Source organism: Lepidothrix coronata, unplaced genomic scaffold (assembly GCF_001604755.1).
Source record: "Lepidothrix coronata isolate B3197 unplaced genomic scaffold, Lepidothrix_coronata-1.0 Scaffold140, whole genome shotgun sequence".
Lineage (NCBI taxonomy): Eukaryota > Metazoa > Chordata > Aves > Passeriformes > Pipridae > Lepidothrix > Lepidothrix coronata.
In genome coordinates this window covers 1,306,205-1,319,318 of record NW_016690320.1, presented here as the reverse complement: position 1 = coordinate 1,319,318, position 13,114 = coordinate 1,306,205, and the positions used below count along the sequence as shown (strand labels likewise).

General features: G+C 39.3%; 1 protein-coding gene across 15 annotated transcripts in view; it reads left to right on the top strand.

Annotated features, from left to right (window-relative positions):
• The window catches only part of TCF12 (transcription factor 12), a 162,811-nt gene that overhangs the window by 124,635 nt on the left and 25,062 nt on the right, over positions 1-13,114 (top strand). For all 15 annotated transcript variants that reach the window (XM_017827490.1, XM_017827493.1, XM_017827489.1 and 12 more), the window contains 4 exons: positions 7,857-7,962; positions 9,098-9,237; positions 9,562-9,706; positions 11,225-11,289. In XM_017827490.1, coding sequence (XP_017682979.1) covers positions 7,857-7,962; positions 9,098-9,237; positions 9,562-9,706; positions 11,225-11,289 — 456 coding nt within the window. The remainder of the gene's footprint in view (positions 1-7,856; positions 7,963-9,097; positions 9,238-9,561; positions 9,707-11,224; positions 11,290-13,114) is intronic.

Sequence of the window (13,114 nt, the reverse complement as noted above, 5' to 3'; positions counted from 1 at the left end):
TAGTATAAACCTCATTGTTCAAGTTGGAGATTTTTATTTAGATCACATTAGATTTTAGATGTTGACATTCCTTGATAACTGCTGATGTATATAAAATCTGATTTATTTACTCACAAAATGAGTGAAAAATCACATGTAGAAAATGTGTGGTTTAAACTTTTTATTGAAGATGTTTTGTTCTTTTCATCTTCCTAAATTTGTAAGTGAAAACAAAGCTTAATATGAAGCTAAAAAAACAAGTATCTGAGCACCCCAGTAGATGGTTCAGTGTGGTCTGGCACATATATTAAAACTCTGAAATATTAATCAGGGGGTTTTACTATTAGAAGAGGTTCTATTTTTGTAATTTCTGTGTGTTTTAGGAGGGACACATGAAAGTGAAAAGTAATGTTTTAATACAAATCCCTTGCTGAAGAGTAGAATTTTATTGTTATGTGTAATAGGTGTTATATAAAAAACCCGTATTCCAAGAATCCCCACCAAATCAAAAAGGAAAAAGATCTTAATCTGTTTCATAAAGAAAACAAAGCACTTACACTGAACTAGAAGATGTAGCCTGTTTTTTTCTTTTTTTTTTTGTCCTTCACCTGTTGATATATAGAAAATATTCTCAGTCATATAGAGGTTTTTTTTAAAAAATAAAATTATGCTTAAAAACTGTTTCTATCAATTAAGTTTTATCTTCTCTTCCATTCAAGAGCCGTGCTACAGATTCCCCCCCCCAAAAAAAAAATCAAAATACCTAATCTCCATTAAAAGTAAAGCTGCAAAAATGTTTAGGTAGAAATAATAGCACAAAAGGAAATTATGCTTTTCAGTGTTTTTATTTTACTCTCTTTTAAAATCAATAAATAATTAAGCAACCTTCTTCATTCACCAGGGCCTTTTCGTTTAGACTGTAGAAAATGCAGTGGTACCAAAATAATATTTCAGTAGTAGAAGTTTGATATCGTCTTTGTTCTGAAAGAGTGAAATGGACTTGAATGAGTTCTACTTTTTTCAGTTCACCTACAAGTTTAGAAATAGATTGGTTATTTTCTAAATCTACTGTAGCATTATTTTAATATAGGTCTTAATAAAGTGCTGTGTCAGTTATCACCAGTATAAATAATTTAAAGAAAAATATTGATTCTATTTTGGTTTATATCACCTATGGCTACTATTTCATATGACAGTAAATTTGCGAATATATTCACTTAATTGTTGTGTTCTGTGCGTTGTGTGGGTTGATTTAAAAACCGGTCCGTATATGAGTATTTTTTATTATTGAGTAAATATTTGTTTTTCTCATTATTGGCTGAGATTTTATCGAGGGTGGAGTCACTGCATCTTTTACAGTGGATTTCCACAATGCTTATTTTAAAAAGGGAGGAAAAAGTCAGGCCATACATGTATTTTGCATATGTGTAGTGCTTTGTGATTTGCTTTTTCGTGAACTAGCTTATATTGGGATTGTTTTTGAGAAAACACTTTCCTTCTGGAGAATTTCGAGAGTGTGAAAGGCTTTTCGTAAACATGTTGCTGATGGGCACGTGTGTATAGATGAACAAATACACACAGGTGTGAGTATATCTGTATATTTGGGTATTTCTTAGAGCAGAAAATGCCCGTCTTGCAGCCGTCACTGTCAGAGTTACAGAGAGCAAAACACGTTAATAATGCTGCGTGATGCTCGGGTGACACGCCAGCACGCCTTGCTGGGGCTGTTATGCAATAAATAATGTACTTAGTCCTCTAACATCCATGTAAAATGGTTTCAGTTTGTAAATTTTGGAGCAACCAGGTGCTCCAAAGAACGATTCAATTTTGCTTTTATTACTGTTGGGCCAGTTAGTACACGGGGAGGAAAGTACAATTAAAGCTGTTCTGTGCCATATGCTGCCCACAGCAACTTAGGCAAGGTCAAAGCTAACATTTGTGAGTCAGGACAAATATAAGATCATCTGGAAAATCTCTAGGGGTACAGGGCTGTGGACATTGAATAAAGAGAGGTAGTAAACACTGGTCAGCTGGATTTTTATTTTTTGTCTGTTCCTCGCCCTTCTCTGTCCCCTCCCCATCCCACTATAAAATGATGAGTTACAATGCACCAGCCCCAGAGAGTTTTCCCTGCTCCACTCCATTGGGTTGAACTGCCAATCTGCTGAGCAGTGGTCCCCTGCCAGAAGGGTGTCTTGTCTGCAACAAGCTTTATTAATGCTCTCAAGTGAAGGTTATGTCCATTTCCTTGGGCAAATGACAGCAGCTCGAGCTGGGATCAGGTGCTGTGGGGGACAGATCTATATTTCTCCAAATGTGAGCCCCAAAGAGGAACAGCCCCCGTTTGCTCAGTGCCTTTGCTTTCATAATCAGGTGCCTGTCGAAGTCTGTCTGTAGGAATAGAACAGTCTGTGGTGGAGGTACAGAAACAGAGTGCTCTGAGTTCAGAGGAGAGAGAAACAAATGCAAAAGATGGCCTGTATCTACCACTGCATCTGCCTGTGAACAGTGCTGGTGGTGGGGATTCCTCCCACAGCTAAAACAGCCCTCTGAAATACAGGGAGCAGGTTAAGAAACAGGCAAGAGTGCTTTCAACTTCTCTATTTTTTGTTTCCTGAAAATCTGAATTTAATCAGGAATTTTTGAAGACGTAGTTGTATGTGTCCTCTTTTGACAGTGTGATTTGAAGAGTGTGGGGGAGATTTTGCTTAGCAAATAAAACACAAAAAGAATCTTTCAGCACTATATAAGTATATATTTCTAATGTTGTTCCTGCTGCCTTACCTTCTTTTTCCTCCCCTCTCTAGTTTACACTACAAATTGAAAAAAAAAAAAAAATCAAAAGAACAGACCAGAAGGTTTCTATATACTGATTTTGAGATTTTTGCTAGGTTTGCCTATCACTTTCTAACGTGACTTTAAAGTTGTCATTTCCTGGGGAAGAAGCTAGGAAGTACTGCTGGTAGTGCTGTGCAGCATTGCAGTGGGATTCTGCATTTCAAAAATACCCAAATAGGCATGTATAGCATGCCTAAACTGCATAAACATTTATTTAAGATGGAATTCAATTTAACTACTTTAAGAAGTTTGAATTTTATACCATCCTTAAAAACTGTGGTTGGATTTGCAGAGAAGACTCTGTTCTCTTAAGGGAGCATTTTATTATCCTTCTAGATGGTGAGAAGAGCTTTTTAAATGTATGAACCTTTAGACCTGGCATTGGACACAAAAGTGTGGTTGAGGATATGGTTATACTGAACTTGTATACCAGGGCTCTTCATTTGATCATCTTGCTTAAATATCAGCTGAACAAGGATTTAGGCTGGGTCTTGGGTTTGGTTTGGTTTTTTATGGCAGCTTCTGTCTTGCTGTAAAGAGGAGTATGGAAAACTCCGTTACCGTTCTTCATTCCTGAAGTTTTAGTATGTATGGTTTTGTCAGAAATACAGTAAACATGAAAACAAGTTTCCTTTTCCTAGAGCCGCCTTTCAGCAAAATTAGCTTTTGCTACCAAACCTGTAGATAATACCCTGTAAAATTTTGCCACATGTACAAATCATTCATCAGTGCACACTTGCTTAGTGCATGACTGATGCTGATGGAATGTAGATAGGCTACTTAGCAGAGTTTACAGGCTACAGAATAGGTTATTCATCTTTACTGGTTTCAAAAAATTCTCTGTCTCAAACAGCTTGATAAATATTTTCCTGAACTTCCAAGAATTGCTAATAACTGTGCTTAAATGAGTAACATTCATAATTTCATAAACATCATGTGTGATGGGAGCCTTGGTCTTGAGATTGCATGAGCGCATCGGAAGTAAGTTTAGTTGCTTCATTGCTATTTTTTTAATCTGCTTTTAACATTAATATTAAACATTGATAAATATTTAAGAATTTGAAACGTATTACAGGAAAATTGCCTGAGAGGATGGATGCCAACAGGAGGACTCCAAGTGTTACGTTTATTAAATGCATTTATAGAATGCAACTTGGAAGTTTTACTTAGCATAAAATTTGGTAAACCCAGATCTTCAAATTAATGTTGATGTTATTGGCACTGCTATTAGTAAACAGAAGCACGCTGTGTAATACTTCGAAATTTTCTAGATACATTAGGTCCATGTAACTTTTCCAGTAGTGTTCATTACCTGTGGTAATCACCAGGGCAGATTTCAGGATGAGGCTTTTGTTTTGCTTAAACCTGATGTCGTACAGCTGATGTCTTCTCAGCTCTGGTCTGAAGTCAGCCCACATCACTACCCCTCAAAAAGAAATTCTGCTTGTCATCCTCCTGCCTTTCCCGCTGGAGAAACATAAACCAGTTCAGGGTGCAGGAGAGACTGATGTGGGTCTCTGACTTGATTCCTCAGCAACTCGTTTGTCCTGCTTCCCTCAGCGGAGGCCATCCACCCTTCGGGAGCACTGCAGTGTTAGGATTGATGGAGATATTAGCACAGCTCCAAAAAAGTCGAGTCCATGACTTGATAAGTCATGTGAAAAACTGGTTTTGGCTTGAGTTTATCGGAAGGGAATTTCCCATTCATAACCGGGGAGTGCTTTGCTTGTCAGCCTGGAGACACATTCGATGCCTTTGGGCGCAGTATGTTAGAGGGGGTTATAAGATGGGCTCCTCTTCTACCTGCTAGAGACAGCCCTCTCCAAGGAGACTCTGCAAACAGGCTGACCTTTTAACAGTATTCCCTGTCTAAGTGGGAATGTCAGCCAGGAAAAACTGGTTTGATGCCTCCTGGATGTCAGTGTTATCAGTTTAATAGCTAAAAGAGGCCGTCTTCAGCAGCCACGTCATATTTATAACTGCCTTAACTCAGCTGTTGCAGAAGAGAAAGCCCTTTAAGTAGGATGCAGACCATGCCAGCCTCCTGTGGGCCAGCAGCCACAGGGGCTGTGTTTGCCTGGATAGGGGTCCCAGTGCATGTGGGGCATTCAGAGTGAACAAACCAGTTGCCTGATACATCGCTTCCCAACTTGAAAATAACATTTCATCTTTTTTTTTGGTCAACTTTCTTATTTTGGACTTTGCATTCGTGGTGTTGGGGTTAATTTTAGTAAAATTTCTCCTTTGCTTTTAAATCTTGTTTGTAGTAACACAACATAAAAATTATGATTAGGTCATTAACCAGAAAAAACCTGGCGCTCATCTGCAGGTGATCAGATGACATCAGAGGCCTGGTTTTAATTTGTGGGTAGTTCTGATTGTAACTAAAAGAGACTCACTCCTTTTGTGGAATTGGCTGGCTATTTCCCCACATCTGGAGTTAATGAAGTCTTTGAGACCACATCAGTTGTGTTTTGCCGCAAGAACCCTTTGATCTGAAAAATCTAGACTGGCACAAGTGCAGCTTCATAACATTGCAGCTATGTTTTTGCAAGCTATAGTTAAGATACCAAAACAAGCAGAAACTATATGAAGTTATGTGTCTGTGCTAGGACTTTCATGTAGCTGTTTGGAAGGGCCTCTTTTACGTTTATATAATTCGTAACATTTTTATTATGTTAATGGCTTGTACATTTGTATCTGTAAATGATATATTTGCAGGAGTTTTTGAGTTTAATCCCCTTTTTGAGATAGCGTTTAATCGGTTTTTATAAATCGCCCAATTATGTAAAATGTTAAAATTTCAGTCTGAAGCTTTTATATACAAATCTCATTGATAACGTTGCAGTTTAAGAGAAGTATAATTCGTCATTGTAGGTGACTTGGCATTAATCAGAACATCTCCATGGCGGTGCTAAATGTCATAAAGCTTTGTTTCCACTGCTGTCCTGTGACAGTGATAGATTATCCATCAGCTATAGCATATGCTGTGTTATTCTGCACAACAGAGAACTTGTAAATTAGGCCCAGTTTTGCCTAATATGTTTGCAGTCTTAGGAGTGCAAGTATTTACAATTTGACAGAGTGACATTTCTGTTAAAATATGTCTCGGGCATGGAATATACGTGCATTCATCATATAGAGTAAATACATATGTACTGCGAACATTGCTCAGAACGTATTGTCATTCTGTCACTCAGGCCCGGTAAGCATCTCTATTTCACAATTACTCCGTAAACTGAAAAAGTTCGAGTAAAATACTGAACAAAAGCTTTCCGAAAAGCTTTCTTCCCTGAAAATTTTTCACTCGTTTTGATGAAGAAATAACGTTTGACGAGCACACAACTGGAAGTTGTGAGCTTTGCACTTGACTCCTGCCCAGGTGTGCCTTTACCTGCCGCCGCTTTCATTGCGGGCTCGCCCCGGCAGCCGTGCCCTGGCTTAGTGCCCCGTGCCCGTGTCCCGGTTCCATCGTGCCGGCCGGGGGAGACTTTGCCGGAACTGGGGGTGTGTAAAGCGAGCCGAGAGCGCGGTGCCCGATCCCTGGGATGTAAGAGCGATCCCTGGGATGTCAGAGCGCGCTGGCTGCGGGCACATGCCCGGCCATTTGTTCCGACAGCAGCAGGCTGGAAAAGCGCTTGGGAGCGGGGAGGAGGGGTATTGGTATGCAAATGGAGCAGGCCTTGCCCACTTCACTTTCTGAATATCCCTATCAGAATAGTCACCCTCCGGGAGGACAATGGGTCTTTTTTAGGGAACTTAGGCTTTTTTGTTGGCCGGCTTGGTTTTCATGGCCCTTCTCTTGCTTGGTAAACAACATCCCCGAAAGACAAGGGAGGGATGTGAATGCCGGGCAAACATGCGTGTGCCTGGATGTGCATAGGAAGGGATCAGAATATTCCCTCCTGAATTTTGGGGCCTAGTGCACTTTGCAAGTTGCATTATATAAGCTTTAAAGTTTTAAAATTGTTCTTCATATATGCATTTATGAAGTAATGTGTTTAACAAGTAAAGCAAACGGTTAAAAATAAAAATACCACATTTTTTACTTCATAGCAAAGAGATGCTCCAGTTTCAGTGTTATATATTTATATTCTTTGCTGCTATTTATGTTAAACTGAATTTAAAAAAAACAATTTATCTTTTAATACACACTAATCATTGCACTATTCAGTATATTGACCAAAATACTGGTATTAAGAAGGAGCATAGATTAGAACAACTGACTATGGGTAGAATCCTTGACTCTGTGAATGTTGGCTTTGCTAGTTTTACTTAACTTATTCCTGAATATACTTTATATTTCTTAAAGTTGCTGCAGTGAAACACTTCTAATCATTGTGCTTACTTGGCATCTTACAGTTTTTAACTTGAAAAGAAAATTCATTGTTTTCAAGTTGAGAATGGCCATTCCACTGTGGTGTTACATGGAAAATACAATGATGCTGCTTTTCTTTAATGCCAGGCCAGTGTGAAAATTATGTGCTCCATGTTGCAGTTCTGAGATTATTCCTCAGCACTTGCATGCATATATTTCTGATGGCCATCCAAGGGTGTGCAAGCTTCTGAGTGGATGACACAATGGTTGCATTAAAACCTCTCCATTTGTCACTGGATGTTTTTTTTTTCTTTCTGATTGTTGGGATGCCAGCTAATTAAATATTCAAAGAGGCATACAGTTGTTTTAAAATAAAATTTGTTTTGGGCCCAGTTGTTTTATCTTGCTTTTTTTATCTTGAGCAACAAGTCTGTGCGAGTCGTGCACTTAGAAAGCAAAATCAGCATTCAGCTTTTATCAGGCCACCTGGCTGAGTTGGCACACCAGAAAGTGTGTTGTTAGGATCATTCTACTGTAGTTCCTCTGTACTGTGGCAACTTGCTAAAAAGCAAATAAAACAAGGGCAACAAATGCTGTGGCTTGCTACACTGTTCTTTTTTTATTTGTGCTTTCTATCTGTGTCTGTGTGCTGTTACGGGGTTTTTTTAATGCACGACACCCAGTTATTACTAACGTGCTTTTATTGCTCTCCAATATTTAGGTGTATGCACCATCCCCGAGTTCTGATGATTTCAACAGAGAATCTCCAAGTTACCCATCTCCTAAGCCACCAAGCAGTATGTTTGCTAGCACTTTCTTTATGCAAGGTGGGTAAAATGACTTCAGATATATGGGTAGATGTCTCTTGTCCTTTAGGCAGAACTTTGCAGTCACTGTTCTGCTGAGTGAATGAAGATGTGTAAAGGGAGCATATTGTGCTAGAGCCTGTGAATGAGTTTTATATACTTTTAAAACAGTTAGATGAAGGGAACTGTCTGTTGATGTAAAGTTTTTCTCATGACATTAATTGCTGACTGAAATTTAAGGGGATTACAGAGCAGGCCAGATGGACAGAATTCCCATCCTTTGATTTGTAGGGCCTTCAGAGCAGCGCTCTGGAGTGATAGAGAAAAATGAGGTGGGGGCTTCTTGACTGTTCTGGAATTTGACTGTACAATATCAGCTAACAGTCTTGAGTTCTCAAAAGCTTGTATATCCAGCATGACAGAAAAAAGGGGGTTGCACTGAACAAAACAAGAGCAGAATCCATTTCCTCAGCCTCACGTCACACAATTAGCTCGTGCTGCAGCCTGAGGAGGGTTTGGAGCACACTGAAAGCTCAGTTCTCAGGGCGGGAATTCACAGAGCACTTCAGTCGGTGCTGCAGAAGGGAAACTGCACTGACACACAGGCTTATGTAATGTAGTCCTTTCAGTTACTTAAATCTGCTAGCATGGAATGTTTTTATATTTTTGTGGTGCTAATTTATCTTAGACTATAGATTGCTTGTTTTGGGTAAATAGATGTTTTGCTCTGGATGTTTATGATGAGTTCTGTTGAGCCAAACTTCTTATCCCTCCACCTCATTTTTTATTATTTCTTTCAGTCTGGAATTTTTATCAACCCTCTTGATTTAAATCTGGCCTTACTGAAGGTCTGTGTAATTAGCAGAAGTGCTTGGTATTTTCTCAGCTGTGGTTGGATTATATTTCAGCTATAAAGCCTCTGTTGGTTTTTTGTTGGTTGTTTTTTTTTTTTTTTAATAAATATAGCAACAGTGGTGATGGCATGAAAATGGAAGTTACAGTGTAAACTGGTCACGATTTCCCTGCTGATGTTAGTAGCTGAATACTGTATTTGTTTAAAATAATTTTGTAAAGGAAAAGAAAAATCAGTACTCTTCTTCATTAAATGTATTTTTCTTGTTTTTCTTTTTTTAATTAAAAAATATTTTAAAAAAAGATGGGACCCACAATTCTTCTGACCTCTGGAGTTCATCCAATGGCATGAGCCAGCCTGGCTATGGTGGGATGCTGGGAGGCTCCTCTTCCCACATGTCCCAGTCCGGCAGTTACGGCAGCCTGCACACACATGACCGTCTGGTAAGACACACAGCACGGATTAATCTGTTTAGACTTGTGTATGGAGGTCTAACTTACAAGAATTAACTTCTTGTTTGCTGCTCTTGTGTGTCACTTAAAAGCCCAGTCGTTGGAAATCTCAAACTTCGTGTATTAGATTTATGTCCTTTTAGTTATGTCTGCTGTATAAATAAAAACCTGTGGCTGTGTAGTGGTCTGTTCAGAGGATGGATGAGTCCCTTCCTTCTGTAATAAAGAAGTGGGTGTTGTATATTTGGTATGTTAAAATATCAACATTTATTTAAGGACTACTTAATGTCTTATCCCTGTTTCTCTTCTTTCCAGAGCTATCCCCCGCATTCAGTCTCACCTACAGATATAAATGCCAGTCTTCCTCCAATGTCCAGCTTCCACCGTGGCAGTACCAGCAGTTCACCTTATGTAGCTGCCTCACACACTCCACCTGTCAATGGATCAGATAATATTCTGGGTAAAATGTTCTTCCTGACTTTTTTTTTTTTTCTTTTCATTTTACAAGACAATGAAATTTAGGGCTCCATGACGCACAAAATTAGTGGGGTTTAAGTTATGGCCTGCTTGTAGATCAGGGGAGATTCACCACTGTGATATTTGTGTCCTCAGGATGGCCGAGATCAGGCAAACCATTTCTCAGTCAGCTTAAGACGTACTGGTTTATTTGCTTTCCCAGGCAGTCCTATGCTCAGGGATTGCATCCATCTGACCTAACAGCAGTTCTCCTTCTGTAGTTCAGTGTGTGCACGTGTCCATTTAGGTAGTGCTGGTGTTAAAGGTTTCAGAGCTGCTGTGTCACCAAAGCACTGCCAGAGAAAGGCAGGAAGGCTGTTCCTTTGGGGAGCTCGATAAAGTGCATCGTAAATTCCTCTCTTAACTGTTTTAGAGATTACTGAGTAGCCAGGATGGTGGCTGGTTTAGTCTCCTCTGTGCTCACCTAGGGAGCATGAAATACAGGCTGATCAGCTGTGCCTTGCACATAGTTGCACCTTTTAAGATACTACTGTAAAAATCAAATGTCGCGGATGCCCCTTATCGGTTCAATATGATTTGCACTTAGTTAGGGGGACTATATTGGCTTTGAGTTGGGAACATGTTTTACACTCAGATCTTTAAACAGAACCCCGTTAATGAATCTGCATGGGAAATTCAGGCTGGAAAATGCAAGTTTGCCACAAAGTTGCAACAACAAGCGTTGCGTTGTTTGGATTTCTGACGTGAATTGCTTACATTCATGTTAAATACATTTTTTTTTTGGCTTTAGAAGTTGATAATTGGAGAAAGAGGATTTGCTTTTAAAGGATCTGTCTTCTCCAGCAAAGCAGATATTTCGGAGGATTCAGTTCCTCTCTGTGTTTCCAATTGGCAGGGCTTCAGACTTCCTCTTGGCTTAATGGTGTGTGGAGCAAAAGGGCACGCAAAGCTGCTGACATGCAACTAAGAGCAGGGATGACAGAAAGCGTGGTGGATAAGAGCTTTTCAGGGACATTTTAAAATAAAGATGAGAGTACAACACTGGGAATTAGAGCAGGGGGAGCAGGGAGGCACACAAGGAAGTATTCTGTGAATTTGGCTTTAAGAGTTAATTAAACATGCAGCACTTTAGTGATAACAGTTTAGAAATAAGCTGCAATAATGTAATTTTCTGATTTTGATTTTTCTTTTCACATTTCATTAAAATTAGACTGTGATCCTAGAAAATAATTTGTCTTTTTTTTTAACTGCTTTCACTTGTTGGTTCTTAAGTTATCACGGTGATACTGTGTTTGACTTTAAAGAGGAGAGCATCTAAATGTAAATCTAATTGTTTTAATTAAATTTTTAAGTCTAATGAGAACTGATTCTATTGACACTGACTTCCTCAGAAAATCCATTTAAAAAGTGGTTGCTTAACTCTATGTGATGAATAAAATAATAAAAGTAAATAAAATTTCAGCTTTAAAAATAAGTGTTGGGTTTGCTTTCCACATTACAGGAAACAGAGGAAATGGTGCTGGAAGCTCACAGACAGGTGATGCACTTGGAAAGGCATTGGCATCTGTAAGTAGCAGTTAGAATATTCAGATCTGAAACACATATTTAGATCACTGCATCCGTTATTTATGCATCATTGATTTGATAATATCAAATCAGGAGTTTTCATGTATGAGCTTAAAACAATGTACTACGATACAATTTCATATACTAGAAAAATGCCTTTTTAAAAGCAAGTGAAAAATGCATTTATTTGTAGGAGAGTCACTCAGACTTCCTTTTTCTTCAGGTGATCAAAAAATTTAGGGCAGATACAGTTTAAAAAGTTGGTTAGACAAAGTAAAAGATAATCATAAAAAGTTAAGGGATTTATTTTTAATTTTTTTCTGTAGTGTTCTATTTAAAGCCAAATATTTTTAATGTTACTCTTAGAGCAGTTCCTGCCTCAAGGTTTAAAATGTTTTCTTAGTGGCCTTATAAAACTGAGAGGTTTTGAATGGTCTGTTGTATAGCTGTATTTTATGGAACAGCCTTTAAAATGTTGTATATGCGTAAATTTAAACTCTTAACTCTTGCTGGAATAATTTGAAACATGGCAAATATCTTCAGTCTGCTGTAAGCTCTGTTTCCATATGCATGCACACAGCAATTATTTTTTCATTAATACAATCAGATGTACTTTCTAGAAAAGAGTAGCAGAAATTTCAGGGTTGGGAATGGTGGCTGGGGAAGCACTTTTTTATTTCCTGTATGGAGGAAAGAGGGAGACTAAGTCTGATATAAAGGGTAGAAATGACTACTTTGCAGCCCTGAATGACCATTCCTGTGTTGGGTTCTGCATCCCTCACCTCATACCAGTGAATGCAAATGTGCATATCCATGCAGCTCCTGTTACCCTTGCATCCCTCAGAGGGTCATATGTTAGAAGATTACCAGATCTGATAATGTCTGTAATGTCCATATTGGGGAGGAGAACTCTGACCTGCCGGCTTTGAGGAGAAAAATGTCCCTGTTGCTTTTGGGGATTCAGCAAGTAGATAACAATTCTGGAGTCCAGAGGGCAGTTAACACTCTCTTGTTGTCTGTTTGAGACCTGACAGAAAAGACCAGGGATCATTTTGACTCCTAGAAATAGCAGTGCTTACATACTCCAGGCTGTTTCTCTGCAGATGTATTTGGGTGTCTGCTGTTCTGCAGCCGGAACAAAATTTTGTTGTAAGTCTGACGCACTGGCCAGTTAGACCTGCAGGACTTTGTGACATTTTCCACTGCTTTCCTTTTCTAAATGGTTTTCTCGTCCCTTCAGGTATTTTTGTCCAAGTCACTAGCTGAGAAAGCCAGGCTGATGTTTTGAGGAAAAACTCTAAATATATTGCGAGTGGAAGTCAGGGCAGAAATGTTTAATCTAACTGGTGGGTGGGCCCTGGTTGTCATAGAAACTTGTTTCTGTCATCCCGTGTTGTTGCTTGGCAGGAGCAGCCAGGTCATTCCATAAATCATTTCTGTCATAGCTGATGGTGATGCATTCCATCTGCTCTATCAGTGCATGCCATAGTCTGCACACTTCAAATCCCTCGCCTCATCCATCTGCTTCCCCCGCACCACGCGCACCCCGCACACTCCCTGGGCTCGTTCAGCAGGGAGCACAGCTCGGGGCTGTGCAGAGGAGGGAGGTGGGCTCTCCTGCAGGTGAAGCTGGCACACATGAATTCTGATGGCTAGTAAATCAAGAATATTCTTCTATTTGAACAAAGTTTTGTTTAAATACTGCAGTTGTCTTGCCTTTTTTTCCCCCCCCTCTTAAGATGACGCTCTGTTCCTTTCTGTTGGGATTTTAAATGCTGCCGCTGCAACTGTTGAGAGGAATTTCTAGTTCTAAAATTCTGTTGAT